The 13,964-nt window shown below is 31.0% G+C and overlaps 2 protein-coding genes across 8 annotated transcripts in view; one reads left to right on the plus strand and one right to left on the minus strand.

Moving 5' to 3' along the window:
* Window positions 1–13,964, plus strand: part of LOC123703582 (solute carrier family 12 member 4) — a 289,109-nt gene that overhangs the window by 83,250 nt on the left and 191,895 nt on the right. The window lies entirely within an intron of this gene.
* The window catches only part of LOC123704136 (monocarboxylate transporter 9-like), a 32,102-nt gene continuing 18,542 nt past the window's right edge, over window positions 405–13,964 (minus strand). The window contains exons 6-8 of the mRNA XM_045652467.1: window positions 6,559–6,703; window positions 4,478–4,669; window positions 405–2,644 (exon numbers count right to left, since the gene is read on the minus strand). Of these exons, the coding sequence (XP_045508423.1) occupies window positions 2,496–2,644; window positions 4,478–4,669; window positions 6,559–6,703 (486 nt within the window). The 3' untranslated portion in view covers window positions 405–2,495. The remainder of the gene's footprint in view (window positions 2,645–4,477; window positions 4,670–6,558; window positions 6,704–13,964) is intronic.

A 13,964-nucleotide genomic window follows, 5' to 3' on the forward strand; every position in this document is an offset into this window, starting at 1 on the left:
TTTCTATATAATTTTTTTATGGATGTAAAATTACTTTTTCATAAGTGGTTCATTTAACGTAACATATTTATAGAGTTTGATTGATATAACCTATCATCGTATGCTTCAAATAAATAGATATAATGTATTTAAAAACAAGAGCTAAACACAAAACTAAATACTCCCTTAGACTTGTAACAAAGCGAACAATCACTACATAGTTATAAAACACAGTCGCTTTCTCTGTCCCTATGTCCCTTTGTATACTTAAATCTTTAAAACTACGCAACGGATTTTGATGCGGTTTTTTTTTAATAAAAAGAGTTATGCAAGAGGAAGGTTTTAGTATATAATTTATAAGGTTTTAGACAAAGCGGGCGAAGCCGCGGGTGGTAAGCTTGTATTGAAATAAAACAAAATATATCTCAGTTTCGTTAGCTTCATTTATTGATCATTAACATTGGTAATTAAAGCGTTTTACATATTAGTGTACCATAAATACTCTATCCGTATGAGTATTAACATAATATGATATGTAAGTACATTGAATGCATTTGAATATTATAACAATATTTTATAACAACATTTTTGTATTCGACAACTTATAAAATTATCATTTTCAATATAGAATATGAACATCTTAACAACTTTTATCACAAAAATACAGCCATACAGATCAATTTAATATTAAAAAGACACGTAACATACAGAACACATGAAATAACAGACAAGAAGTTCAAAAAGTATGTACATAATATAGGTAGTCATATTATTAAGGGGTAATTGATTCGAAATAACAATCAACAAAATATACAAAATAATTACAGCATAAGTAATCACTTTTAATAAGATACTGGAATCAATTTTTACGACACTAAAACACTTAGGTAAGTAAATTTTGACTTAAAATTAGGTTTTAATAAATAGGTTAGGTTAATTTCGTTCAGTTAATTTCGAAAATAAGGAATTGGTTGTGTCCTATTGAGGCTATGTCAAAATTTCAGTTACGAAGATGTTATTTTATACCAAGAAAATTTATTTATTAAGAACCTACTTAATAAATACATTTTCGTAGTATAAAATAAATTCCTTATTTTGAAATTATGTACTTTAGAAACTCTAAAAAAACTAGGGACTCTTTACAACTAAATTGATGACTGATGTTGCTCTATATAGTACTGTTATATTACACGGATATAATAAATGACTCTGAATTGTCTCTATTAACCAATAATCTCTTACACTTGCTTGTACCTACGTTGTTGTAATAGAAAAATATTTTTGTTTTATATTTTAAGTTAAACTTAGGTTAATTTTTATGGATTCTTATTTATGTATTTTGAAATTCTTTTAGCTGAAGAAAGCTACATTATTGAGTGATATAGGCTATAGTATATAGTGTTATTTTTGTTTCATTAAGTAGACAATCAAATAATTGCTTGTAATATGTACTAAATCAATTCAACTTACTCAGAGTGACTGTATGGTAAAACAATAAATGATGGCACGAAAATTCTTCCGGTTTTTTGAACGGTTTTTTCATTTTTTATTCTTGCTTTTGGTATTGTGTAAATAATTTAAGGTTCTCTAATTAGTTATAAATTACATACATAGCTATTTTTGGCAGTAATGTTACTCAAAGTACACAGGTAGACTATTATTTTTAACAGATTCTTATTGACTCGATTTTTTATAAAACTATGTTAATAAGCTATTTTTACCTAATTATTAGTAACTTCGTAACTATTTTCTAAAAAAAAACTATAACAAACATACGTAATATTTCCATATTAAAGGCAGTGATACGACTCATGTATTTTTCAAAAACAGCGAATTAAAAATAACTTATACATGCTCCAGTTTTACTGTTAATTTTATAATATGATAACACCCAAATTTAACAGTACTACCTTCACTTTTAATATATTTACTTATATTAAAAACAGTAAGCTATTTTTGGTATCCTAAGTAGATTTTTATTACAATTATTATTAACAAATGCACTGAAATAATGTTTTTTAGGTCTATTTTTAATATAATAAATAAGCTTATCGATTAAAGGCTAACATTTTGAGCAATTATGCGTAGATTAATTTCATAGAACAATTAAAGTATCAGGCGCATAGAATTATCGAATGTATACCCTTAGTGTATACCGTATAAAATTAATTAAAATTATATAAATATTAATTTTAATTGCATCAACTAATAAAACTTTATAACCGGATCTATCTTAACATTAAGTATTTACAACAATAACATAATCGTATATCTATAACTTACTTTAAAATTATATACTTAACTTACAATGAATTAAACTCAACATAAATAACAACATTCGTATACAGTCTTATAAAACAGAACAGTTTTACATTCCATAATCATTTTGCACTTTAAAAAGCCAGTCCATATCATATATTTGATATATTGAAGGCGTCGTTTCGCCATAACGTATTATATCACTTCATAGGACGTAAATCAATTTGAGCACTCCAAATTTTGTTGTTATTTCTGACTCATTGTTTGCATATTTGTGAGCTTTCCTTTCTTCGTTGCATGTACCTTATAACAGCCTCTACAGTCCAGGGTATTACGCAGAAGAAGTTGCACATAGCCAGCATAATAAATGCAATCTTATAGCTGCCTGTGTAGTCTCGAATGAAACCTAAAACAACATATTTTGTAGTAAGTCGATATGTTATATAAGAACTGCGGCTTAGTGGTCGCGGTTTTGTTCTAGGCTTGATTATTATAATTTATCGAGTAGTCGCTCGGACATAATGTGAAAGTTTGTATTTTTTTGACTGATTGACCTAGTGGTTATTTTTTTGCTATGTTAAAGGGTGTGGTTATTTTTTTGCTATGTTAAAGGGTGTGGTTAATTTAAATACTTAGATTGGTACGATTGGAATCTCTTGGCTTATAGGAAGAATTGCAGATTGTAGATAGCTTTAATTAATCATTTTAAAATTACTACGTTTTAATTGATATTTGAAATAAAGAAATATAACCAAGAATTTAAAAAACGTTTTTATCATTATTTCAAATTTAGGTAACATACCTAATTGTATATAATTGTTCAACAAATAATAAATAATTTAAGGATTTTATGCGATTATTTCGAATACTAAATATCTTGTGAAGTCACATTTCTCTTACGAAACAGTAGCATTTAAAAAGCCATATTGTTGTAAACAATAATAATTGAGAGTAGTAAAAGTTAGCAAGCGGTGCTCAAACAAAATTTAAACTTGTGCTATCTTTACGAGTAACAGAGCTTATTTCAAAGGATCTTCAAATATTAATAAAGAAGTTGACGCGATATGCCCAACTTCAGAGTGGCTCGCTGGGAAACTTTCCTACAAATAATATTTGTTATTACTTCATATTTAATTTTCGTACTTAGTTTTTCCATATTTACAAATTAATTTAATAACAGTTTTATTAAAGGTGGCTCTACAATCTACATCAAACAAAATAATACTAAAAAAAGATAACAGGGTCCGTATTTGAACTCTTATTCCCTCTTAGTTTACGCCGTGAATTAAATTGACTGAACTAAAAGGCATTTGTGCTCTTTTAGTTATAGCTCCTAAAATAATTAATTAAACAACTAATAATTTGCATAGATAAATCTTCTTTTATAAATTCTAAATAAAAAATATAATTTCATCTTCCATAATTTATTATTCAAGCAATATTTAATTCACTTTATATATAATATCATAAATAACCGTGGCTGGTTATTGCAATCATAATATGAATTTGCACGTCAGTTCAATTCACGTCGTAATCTGTCTGGAAATAAGAGGTCATACGGCTTCAGAATGTATCGTTGAACGAAAATGATGTGGTAAATTGATACATTTAAACGTTTTAATTTTAATTTTTAAGGGTCTAATAAAAGCAGGTTATGTAATAGATAGAGATAATATCCAATTACTGCCAATCATTATGTAAAAATTTATTGAGCCTTGAATGTTGGTTTTATACAATTTATTAGGAAAATAATGTATTATAATGCCTTCATCAAAGTTTAAATTACATTTTTATGGTTTTTAGAACAAATTCAACATGTAATAAATTTTATGCTAATAGTACCTACCAAAATTAATTGAACTGTTGCTGATAATGTTTAAATCAAGGGCCAGATTTATTAAGAATATTTAGATAATAGAATTTGTATATCATACAGATAAAAATAGTGTATACCTACTAATAAAAAACATAACAGAATATTTTATTTCGAAAATTTTCAAGAACTTTCCCACCCGGGCGACTATTTTATCTTTAACAATATAAAATTACTATCACACTATCACTAACTAATTAATTATTAAAATATTTGTTTATTAAATTCAAGAACTACTGGACCTGTTCTGAAAGGATTTCACCAGAGATCCGCGTTTTCATCAATGGCATGAGCTATATGATATAAGCCAAATCTTCCTTAACAGCACTGTGCGTGCAAAAAGTCTATAAAAAAGAAATTACTCACCAATCATAGGCCCTACAGTTAAACTGATGCCTCCAGCCAACAGCATGTATATTCCATACGCTGGTGGATACCTCTCTATCGGCACATGCTCCGCCATCACGATGGGCTGGGCTATATGCACTAGAGATCTGAATGCACCCAGTAATCCGGTTAGGATTAGAAGCGGAGTGTATGTTGTGAAGTTTATGATCACTGAAACAAAGATAGAATGTTTGTAAAAAAATGTATGGTTGGTTAAATGGTAGATTAATTTGAGATCTTTCTATACTAGTTAAAATTGTCAATAAATTCGAAAAAAGAAATAGGATAAATTATTATTTAATGGATTATGCACAATTGCGAATCTATAAAAAACTAACCTTTTACATTATATGAACAAAAGTTGTTATAGACGTAAGTAGTATTAAGGTGAGTATCGACTTCGCGCTCCAAGAGATCGAACATTGGCGCGCGCTCCAGCCGCGTGAAATGGATACCAGTTTGGAACGCGCGCCAAAATGTTCGTTGGAGCGGTCGAACGCGGAGCGGTCCGTTCCGTCGGGTGTCGGTTTTTTACCGCGCATCAAACGTGGCGCGCGCGCCAATGGAGACGGGTTTGTTATATTTTTTGTGTTTGTTGCGCTCCGAGTAATAATTGAGTCGATACATATCAAACTCCGGTAAGTCCACTCCCTGCCAAAATTTAGATAACAATGGCGCCAATTTTGAATTGTAAAACTAAACAAGTCTGTACTTTTCAAAGTTAGGTAAGTCAATCGTATCTTTATTAAAATAAGGTTTAAAGTAAATGTTTTTTTTCAAACTCCGGTATGTCCGTCGACAGTGGTGTATCAAACTCAGGTAAGTCCATTTCGACCAATCACAGCGCAGTATGGCACTAAAATGGCTGCCATTTCTCTCAATTTTGTTGAAGCTAACACGTGTTACCAATGCTTATAAATCGTTTTAATTGATAAATGATGGAAGAAAACAGTTTTACTATAGAGGTGGTGGTTCTAGACAAAGCAAGGAAAAAAACAATACCAAAAGCTAAAACCGACAAGGCTCAGAAAACAGCTAAAAGATAAATGAAACTTGACGCACAGCACACGCACAGTAGTTATTCCCAGCCATGAAGCCCAGGGCCGTACTGAGATTTTTTCAACCGTTTTGATTTATTGACCCCTCTCTTTGCCCAGCAGTGGGATGATAAAGGTTAATAATAATAATAATTTGTATCTTTTAATTTACATATTTTATTTTAACGTCCAATACTTACAACGCGACGAACTATCTACCCATTTCCACCACCTCAGTACGTCCCAAAACTGAGTTCTATCAAATCCCTGTAAGTCCATTAGAGATTTTTCAAATTCCTGTAAGTCCAAGACGATGTTTTTCAAAACCCGGTAAGTTTTGCTGGTACATATCAAACGCCTGTATGTCCAGATTTAAATCTAATTTTGTGGCATAATCATCAAGTAATACATTTCTCTTTCTTCGTAAAAATAATTCTAATGTATTATATTATATCCGTCATAAATTATAAAGGTCCAAACATATTGATTTTTTAAGTTATTAAAAATACCTCGATTCCCACATTTCTGTTAGAATGGACTTACCGGAGTTTGATATGTATCGACTCAATTATGGATATCAAAATCTTCTGTAGACATCCTTGTGAAGTTTTTTATTGTGTCTTCTATCACTTCGAAGTTCGAACTGCATATCTCTTATAAGTGTCACTCCATACTGAATTCTTTTTCGGTACAGCTCTTTTATCCACCAACGCACTTTTCGTTTCTGTTTTTTCTTTCTTATTATGCTGTGTATAATTACAAAAGCTGCTGCTGCTCGTACACGACTAGCTTCCATGATGAACGGTCAAACACTGGAACGGTTGCCACGCGCGCCAGGCGCGCTTAGTTGATATACTTCAATTATTTGGAACGCGCTCCGGGGAACGCACTCTCGGCGCGGTCATTCATGGCGCGCGCGCCAGGAGCGCGAAGTCGATACCCAGCTTATAGTAAGGACTATAGATAATAGAACTATATTCCTACATGTTTGTAAAAAAAGTTAATTTTGTAAATTAAAATTACCCATTCTAAACATAGCAGCCAACAACGCTCCTGAATAGAACATATATCTGCTGTTCATTCGGAAGAACTGTCCAGAGATCCCCAGGAGAAGCCTCGCACACATGTCCGTAGCTCCTCCAACAGCTATTATATTTGCTATTTCTGACTGCAAACAAAAAGAAACCAAAATTGTATTACAATAAAGTTTAAATCTGGAAAAAGGAACATTATTTGGTTGTATATAAGTGAAATAAATAGATACGTGCATTGCAATTTTCATTAATTATATTCTAATTTTCATAACAATATTAATTATACACCTTAAATTATTTTTTATGAACCGAAGCATTGCCTAGTGTCCTAATTTCTATATATTAGAATGAAAGTTAAATAAATAAATAAGCCTTTTCTTTCTTGCATCACAGTAGAGATTTACAATTTAAAAAATTGCGTATGCATAATTAATTTAACCAATATTGCAAATGTTACTATTTTGATAACTATGTCGCATTTTTTATACATAGAATTAAAGTTGTATCTTTGAAAATGGTTTCTTAATTAAGACACATTTTAAATCCATACTAATATTATAAATAGGAAAGTAACTCTATCTGTCTGTCTGTTACTCAATCACGCCTAAACTACTGAACCAATTTGCATGAAATTTGGTATAGAAATATTTTGATACCCGAGAAAGGACGTAGGATAGGTTTTATCCCTGAAATCACACGGGAACGGGAACTATGCGGGTTATTAATTGACTGTGCGGGCGATGCCGCGGGTGGAAAGCTAGTAATCAATAAGTTACGCCTCAGACAGGCAGGTTTTTGGGTCTTGTTCGTGTCGTTTTAAAATGTTTTCGCTTACTTGATACATCTAAAACATATTCTGATTGTATGTATAACTGTTGTGTCATGATCTACTTTTTAACCGTTAATTATTATAAAAAATGAACAAAAAGCATGTCAAGTGCGAACATTGCTCCTGCCTTAGGGAGACTCAATGTAAAAAAATGACTTACCAAGCAATTAGTTCAATGTACTCAAATAAAGTGTGTGTATGTATTATAAAAAACAATCGAATTTTGTATATTTGCTATTTCGTACAAAAAACGTAACCTATACAAATCAAAAATAAATTACATATTAATATCTTCTTTCCTTTAAAAATAAAACTGATACCTTTTCAAAGTGAGCTTCATATTATGACGAAAGCAACAAAATCAGAGAACTGCATACAAAACATTTGCCGGCTATTCTCCAAGGCAATTATGGAATGTTAATTAGTATCTATATTGATTTAATTTTATTAGCTCTACATGCCATATCTTGATAATTTATTTTATTGTGAAATTCTACATTTTTCTACATGCATAATAGTTGTAGTTAATGCTGACTGACCCCGGATTTTCATCTTTTACTAGTCGAATTTTATCACAATTGGAACGTCGATTATTAGAAATTTATACCGCGGTTTCATCCTCAGACGGAAAAGAGCTTTAATTTCCCATTTCCAGCGTTTATATGATAATTTTCGAGAAGTTTTTGTATAAGATTAAAGCAAACTTTCGCATTTATTATATTGGTATAGATTAAAATTATAACTACTAGTAATTATAAACAATAAAGATTGGTGTTATTAACTACCTATCTAACGAAACTGAACATACCTAAATATTTATATTTTAAATTACCTATACTCATAATTTTAATTCCATGTTCATCAAATAATGAATATTCTCGGTACGTAACTCGTTAAATGAAACTTGCGTGTAAGCTAATACATTTCAGGCGTTTCCACTAACATGCGGTTTGCAGATTTGGTAATAGCTACACTGAGGCTACAACCTCGCTATTATAATAAATCCTTCAAAGTTCAAAGTCAAAACTATTGTTAAGTTTGTTCCTAAAGTTAAAAGTCATAATAATAAATATCCTGTATGGTACACAAAATCCTTAATTCGATTGCTTCGTCAAAAATATAAATATCGTATCAGAGTAAAAAAATTTAACAGCCCCCTAGATTTAATCACTTATGAAACTCTTAAAAAAGATTGTACTAAACTCATATCCTCGTGTTATTCTACTTATTTATCTAACTTGGAATCTTCTATAAAATCAAACCCAAAATTATTGTGGTCGTATGTGAAAAATAAAAGATCAAACTCGGGAACATATCCTACTCCTATGAAGTTAGGTAATAGCTCGGCAACGGATGGCACACAAATTTGCAATATGTTCGCCGACTATTTTTCTTCGGTATATGAGACTAGCTCACAACATAATGGTGATATGAACTCAATGACTCACAACGCTACTTCTTATCTGCAATCATTAAGGCCGTGTACGCGGTCCGTGCGCTGTTTGGCTCAAATATGTGATTTTTCAAACCAGATTGTCCATCAACCACTTATCTTACAAACATATGAATTACTAATAATTTTAGGAAATTTTATTGTCTATATAGTTAGTTAAGAGTTTTTTTCAATTAATACAGTATTTGTGAATACCATCAAGATAACTGAGCCGATGATTACTTGATTTCGCTTTTAGTGTCAATTTCGAAGCTAAAAATATCTGAAATCGCTGACAGATCTAACACACAATTTTTTTTAACTAACTGCAAAAATCCTTATTAAAATAGTTAGTTAAAAGATTTTTTTATTTTGGACTCCTAACTTACGAAATTAAAATCCGAACAATGTGAATTTTTTTAGAAATTATAGTCGACAAAATGATTATTTTCACCAAGATATTTGACTTAGTTTAATATAATTTTTACATATTGCAATAAAAGAACGTCTTACTTATAAGATAAAATTTAAAAAATCAACTAAGGTACCTCTATTATTTTTCTACAATTTTTTTTAAAGTACTATAAAACACTGCGCGCGACCCGATTAAAATCAGTCGGCAGCGAGCCTTTCCAGAGAGAGGACATGTTGCTCGGCGCTCTCCTGTGGACTTATGCTGTTCATAGTAAAAGGATAGCGCAAGCCGCGATCTATCGTAATAGATCGCGGAGATTTTGACTTGCGTTAAATTGAATAAGCCCTCTTAACTATCAATCAAGATTTGGTATTCAAAGCATTAAAGAGACTAGACCAAAAAAAAGGTGCCGGTTCAGATGCAATACCGCATGTATTTGCCAAAAAATGTGCTAAGGAATTATGTTATCCATTAACTGTTATATATAATTTATCACTTAAACAAAGTATTTTTCCATCAGCTTGGAAGGAGTCGATCATAGTTCCAATTCCTAAAACGGGCGACGCGAATCTGATCAACAATTACCGACCTATATCAATCCTATCTGTTTTTGGTAAGGTATTTGAAAGTCTTATCTGCCCAATTATCACTTCCCATATCAAACAATCGGTCAGCAGGTTTCAGCATGGTTTCACAAAAAATAGATCCACCAGCACAAATCTTCTACTTTATCTCGAATGTCTTGTAGAGGCTGTTGAAGCGCATACTTGTGTTGACGTCATATACACAGATTTCTGCAAGGCATTCGATAAAGTTGATCACAATATATTGATCCAAAAGTTACACAACATAGGTATTGGCGGTGGTCTGTTGGGATGGTTTTCGAGTTATCTTTTGGGTCGCTATTCTAGAGTAGTGGTAAACGGTTTTGCCTCTGAGCCCTTTTCAACTAAATCCGGAGTTCCACAAGGGTCCCACTTGGCCCCATTTTATTTAATATATTCATAAATGACCTCCCACTTAACTTAAAGTACTCAAAAATATTTTTATTTGCAGATGACCTTAAAATTCTGAGAACAATTAAATCAACCACTGATAGTACTCTTCTCCAAAAGGACATAAACTCTTTGGCAGAATGGTGTAACATCAACAAAATGAAACATAACTCAGAAAAATGCTACCATATACGATTTAACAGACATAGAAGTAGAGGCATTATTGCACCCAGTTACCAGATTAATAATCATATCTTAGCAACAGTAGATAAAATAAAAGACTTAGGTGTTTATCTCGATGCAAAACTTAATTTTCACGCCCACTTCAACAATATAATTAATAACGGTTTCAAAATGTTGGGCTTTTTACTGAGAACTTGTAAAAATTTTAGGAACCCTCTCACAAAAATTACCCTCTTTAATGCCCTAGTCAGAAGCAAATTAGAATATTGCAGCGTAATATGGAATCCAAAATACAAGATTATGAATCTTGTATTTAGATATTAACAATATTGAACGCATTCAAAAAAGATTTTTGTGGCATCTAGCGTATAGTTGCAACGTAGCCAAAAAAATTCTTAGTTACTCAGAACGTCTTGATTATTTTAAAATACGAACACTTTATCAGAGGAGGAAGGTTTTGGATCAGGTCTTTTTACATAAATTGGTGAATGGGTCAATCGATTGTGCGTCATTGGTATCTCAGCTTAACTTTAAAGTTCCAGTCAGATTGCCTAGAAATTCTAATAATATGCCGTTCCATACAAAATTCCACAATAGTAATCTAGGCCATTATTCAGGCATTTCTCGCCTTACCAAAGAATATAATAATATAGTTTCTGGCAATAATAAGACTATTGACATTTTCTCAAATACTGTACATAAATTTAAAAAGGAATTGCTCTCGATTGAACCTTTGCCAAAACCCAGTTGATCAAATGTAGTTTTCTTTTAACATTAATTTGATTATTTTGCCGTCAAAATTGGATTTATGTTTTATGTATTATGTATATGTGTATTTTTTACCTAATCTGCAGTTAGCTGCAGACTGTGTGTCTTAGATTTGGATTTAATGTTGTATTTGTTAGTGGTGGTTGCCTATAATTGTGACAGCACTATGTCTACGATTGTAATTACTTTAATGCTTTTATCTCTGTATCAGTGTATGTCATGTTGGTGATCCTTAATGAAATAAATAAATAAATAAATAAATAAATAAGTATTTGTAGTATACAAACAAAATTAATTTGGATGCAAAGAAAACCAAAGTTAAGGCCGTGTACGCGGTCCGTGCGCTGTTTGGCTCAAATATGTGATTTTTCAAACCAGATTGTCCATCAACCACTTATCTTACAAACATATGAATTACTAATAATTTTAGGAAATTTTATTGTCTATATAGTTAGTTAAGAGTTTTTTTCAATTAATACAGTATTTGTGAATACCATCAAGATAACTGAGCCGATGATTACTTGATTTCGCTTTTAGTGTCAATTTCGAAGCTAAAAATATCTGAAATCGCTGACAGATCTAACACACAATTTTTTTTAACTAACTGCAAAAATCCTTATTAAAATAGTTAGTTAAAAGATTTTTTTATTTTGGACTCCTAACTTACGAAATTAAAATCCGAACAATGTGAATTTTTTTAGAAATTATAGTCGACAAAATGATTATTTTCACCAAGATATTTGACTTAGTTTAATATAATTTTTACATATTGCAATAAAAGAACGTCTTACTTATAAGATAAAATTTAAAAAATCAACTAAGGTACCTCTATTATTTTTCTACAATTTTTTTTAAAGTACTATAAAACACTGCGCGCGACCCGATTAAAATCAGTCGGCAGCGAGCCTTTCCAGAGAGAGGACATGTTGCTCGGCGCTCTCCTGTGGACTTATGCTGTTCATAGTAAAAGGATAGCGCAAGCCGCGATCTATCGTAATAGATCGCGGAGATTTTGACTTGCGTTAAATTGAATAAGCCCTCTTAAGAGGATTACAAGAGCTAGCTGAAATTGAGTGACTCGCGCACACATTAACACAATCTACGACGGCTGATGGAGATCACGCCGGAGTATTGTACTAGATGGCGCCACAGCGACGTGAAAAACTGACGTGACTAAGAAACAACTAGAGGAGACAATTTGTTTATTTTTGATTTGTTGTATTACTTGGATAATATAAGGATATGGGTGATTAAGTAAAACTAAATCAATGATACTTATATTTTTTTTATTATTTGAAATATGCGGTCGAAAAAAAAAACATATTTTAATCGTATTATATACTTTGAAAATTACCTGTGTACTATTATATGCTTCTTCTAGTACTTGCTTAGATGAATTTGGACTTGAAGCAATAACTTCACATTCATGATCAGTTAAATTAGTTTATATGGTATGGTACAAGTAAATTAGTTTGGAGAAATTTTTGCGTTTGTAGTAGTGTATGGTCAGCAAATAAAAAAACAACATTTTATTTTTAGTTTTTATCCTACTAATATTATAAATGCGAAACTTTGTATGGATGTATGGATGTTTGTTACTCTTTCACGTAAAAACTACTGAACCGATTACAATGAAATTTAGCACACATATAGAGGGTTACTTGGATTAACACATAGGATTTTTATCCCGGAAATCCCACGGGAACGGGAACTATGCGGGTTTTCCTTTGCAAACGCGGGCGAAGCCGCGGGCGAAAATCTAGTTATATATATAAATATGGGATTTTAAATTAAACTATATGTGTTTCTCCTCTGAAAAAGATGAGACTTTATTTTAATATTTGCACATTTAACATACGTATAACTTTTACATTAACAATTAACAATATAAAGTTACAACACTTACTTACACACAAATTAAAAACTTCAACAAATATTATAACAATAATAACAAATAATAACAACAATCAACAAATACAAAATTTAACAATTACCTAAACTACGTAATAATTATAACTTTTGAATAAAATGTGTGCTTTATGTTCTAACGGTACCAAACTACCAAGCGACTGACGAAAGACTGCTAACTGGTTTATTTTGGTTTTGTGCGTGTTTCCACTTTCCACTATCAAGTGACGATTTATTTATTTGTTTTGTTTCGTAATTATTATGGTCAAATATTAATAACAAAATAAATTTTTATGTACACGATATTTTATTGTTTAACGGTAGTCGCCTTGTCGTTTGCTCAAGGACGTGAAATTGAATGATATATTTTTTTTTTATTAAGTCAAAACCATTTTCTTTCAAATAAAAACTTGTTTTTATTGAAAACAACAATCAGAGTGTTGCTAGGAATAAGTATAAAATTAAATAGTAATGTTAGGATATCGAAACATTTTTGTATAGGCCGAACGATATAGTGGAAACGCGCTCTAAGATCTGAGTAATATACACACAATGAATTAGTTTTATAATACTTTTTAATTTTTAGTGTTTAATTTAAATAGACATTTATAATGTGGTGCTCATTTTTTTTGTAATAAAATTATCCTGCTAACGCTATTGTATTTTCGTTGTTTTATTTCAAGTGAACACCCATACAATTTTGTCACGAGCCGCCTCTGAAATATATACTAAATATCACTAAACATAATATCACTAAAATGCTCTTACCTTTTACTACCATATCGTTCAGATTTACGTTTGATTTATAAGAACGTTTTTAGTCCTCTTGACCTATGATATAATATAAAAAAGCTAGGTCATTGCT

The sequence above is a fragment of the Colias croceus genome, chromosome 1 (assembly GCF_905220415.1).
Source record: "Colias croceus chromosome 1, ilColCroc2.1".
Classification (NCBI taxonomy): domain Eukaryota; kingdom Metazoa; phylum Arthropoda; class Insecta; order Lepidoptera; family Pieridae; genus Colias; species Colias croceus.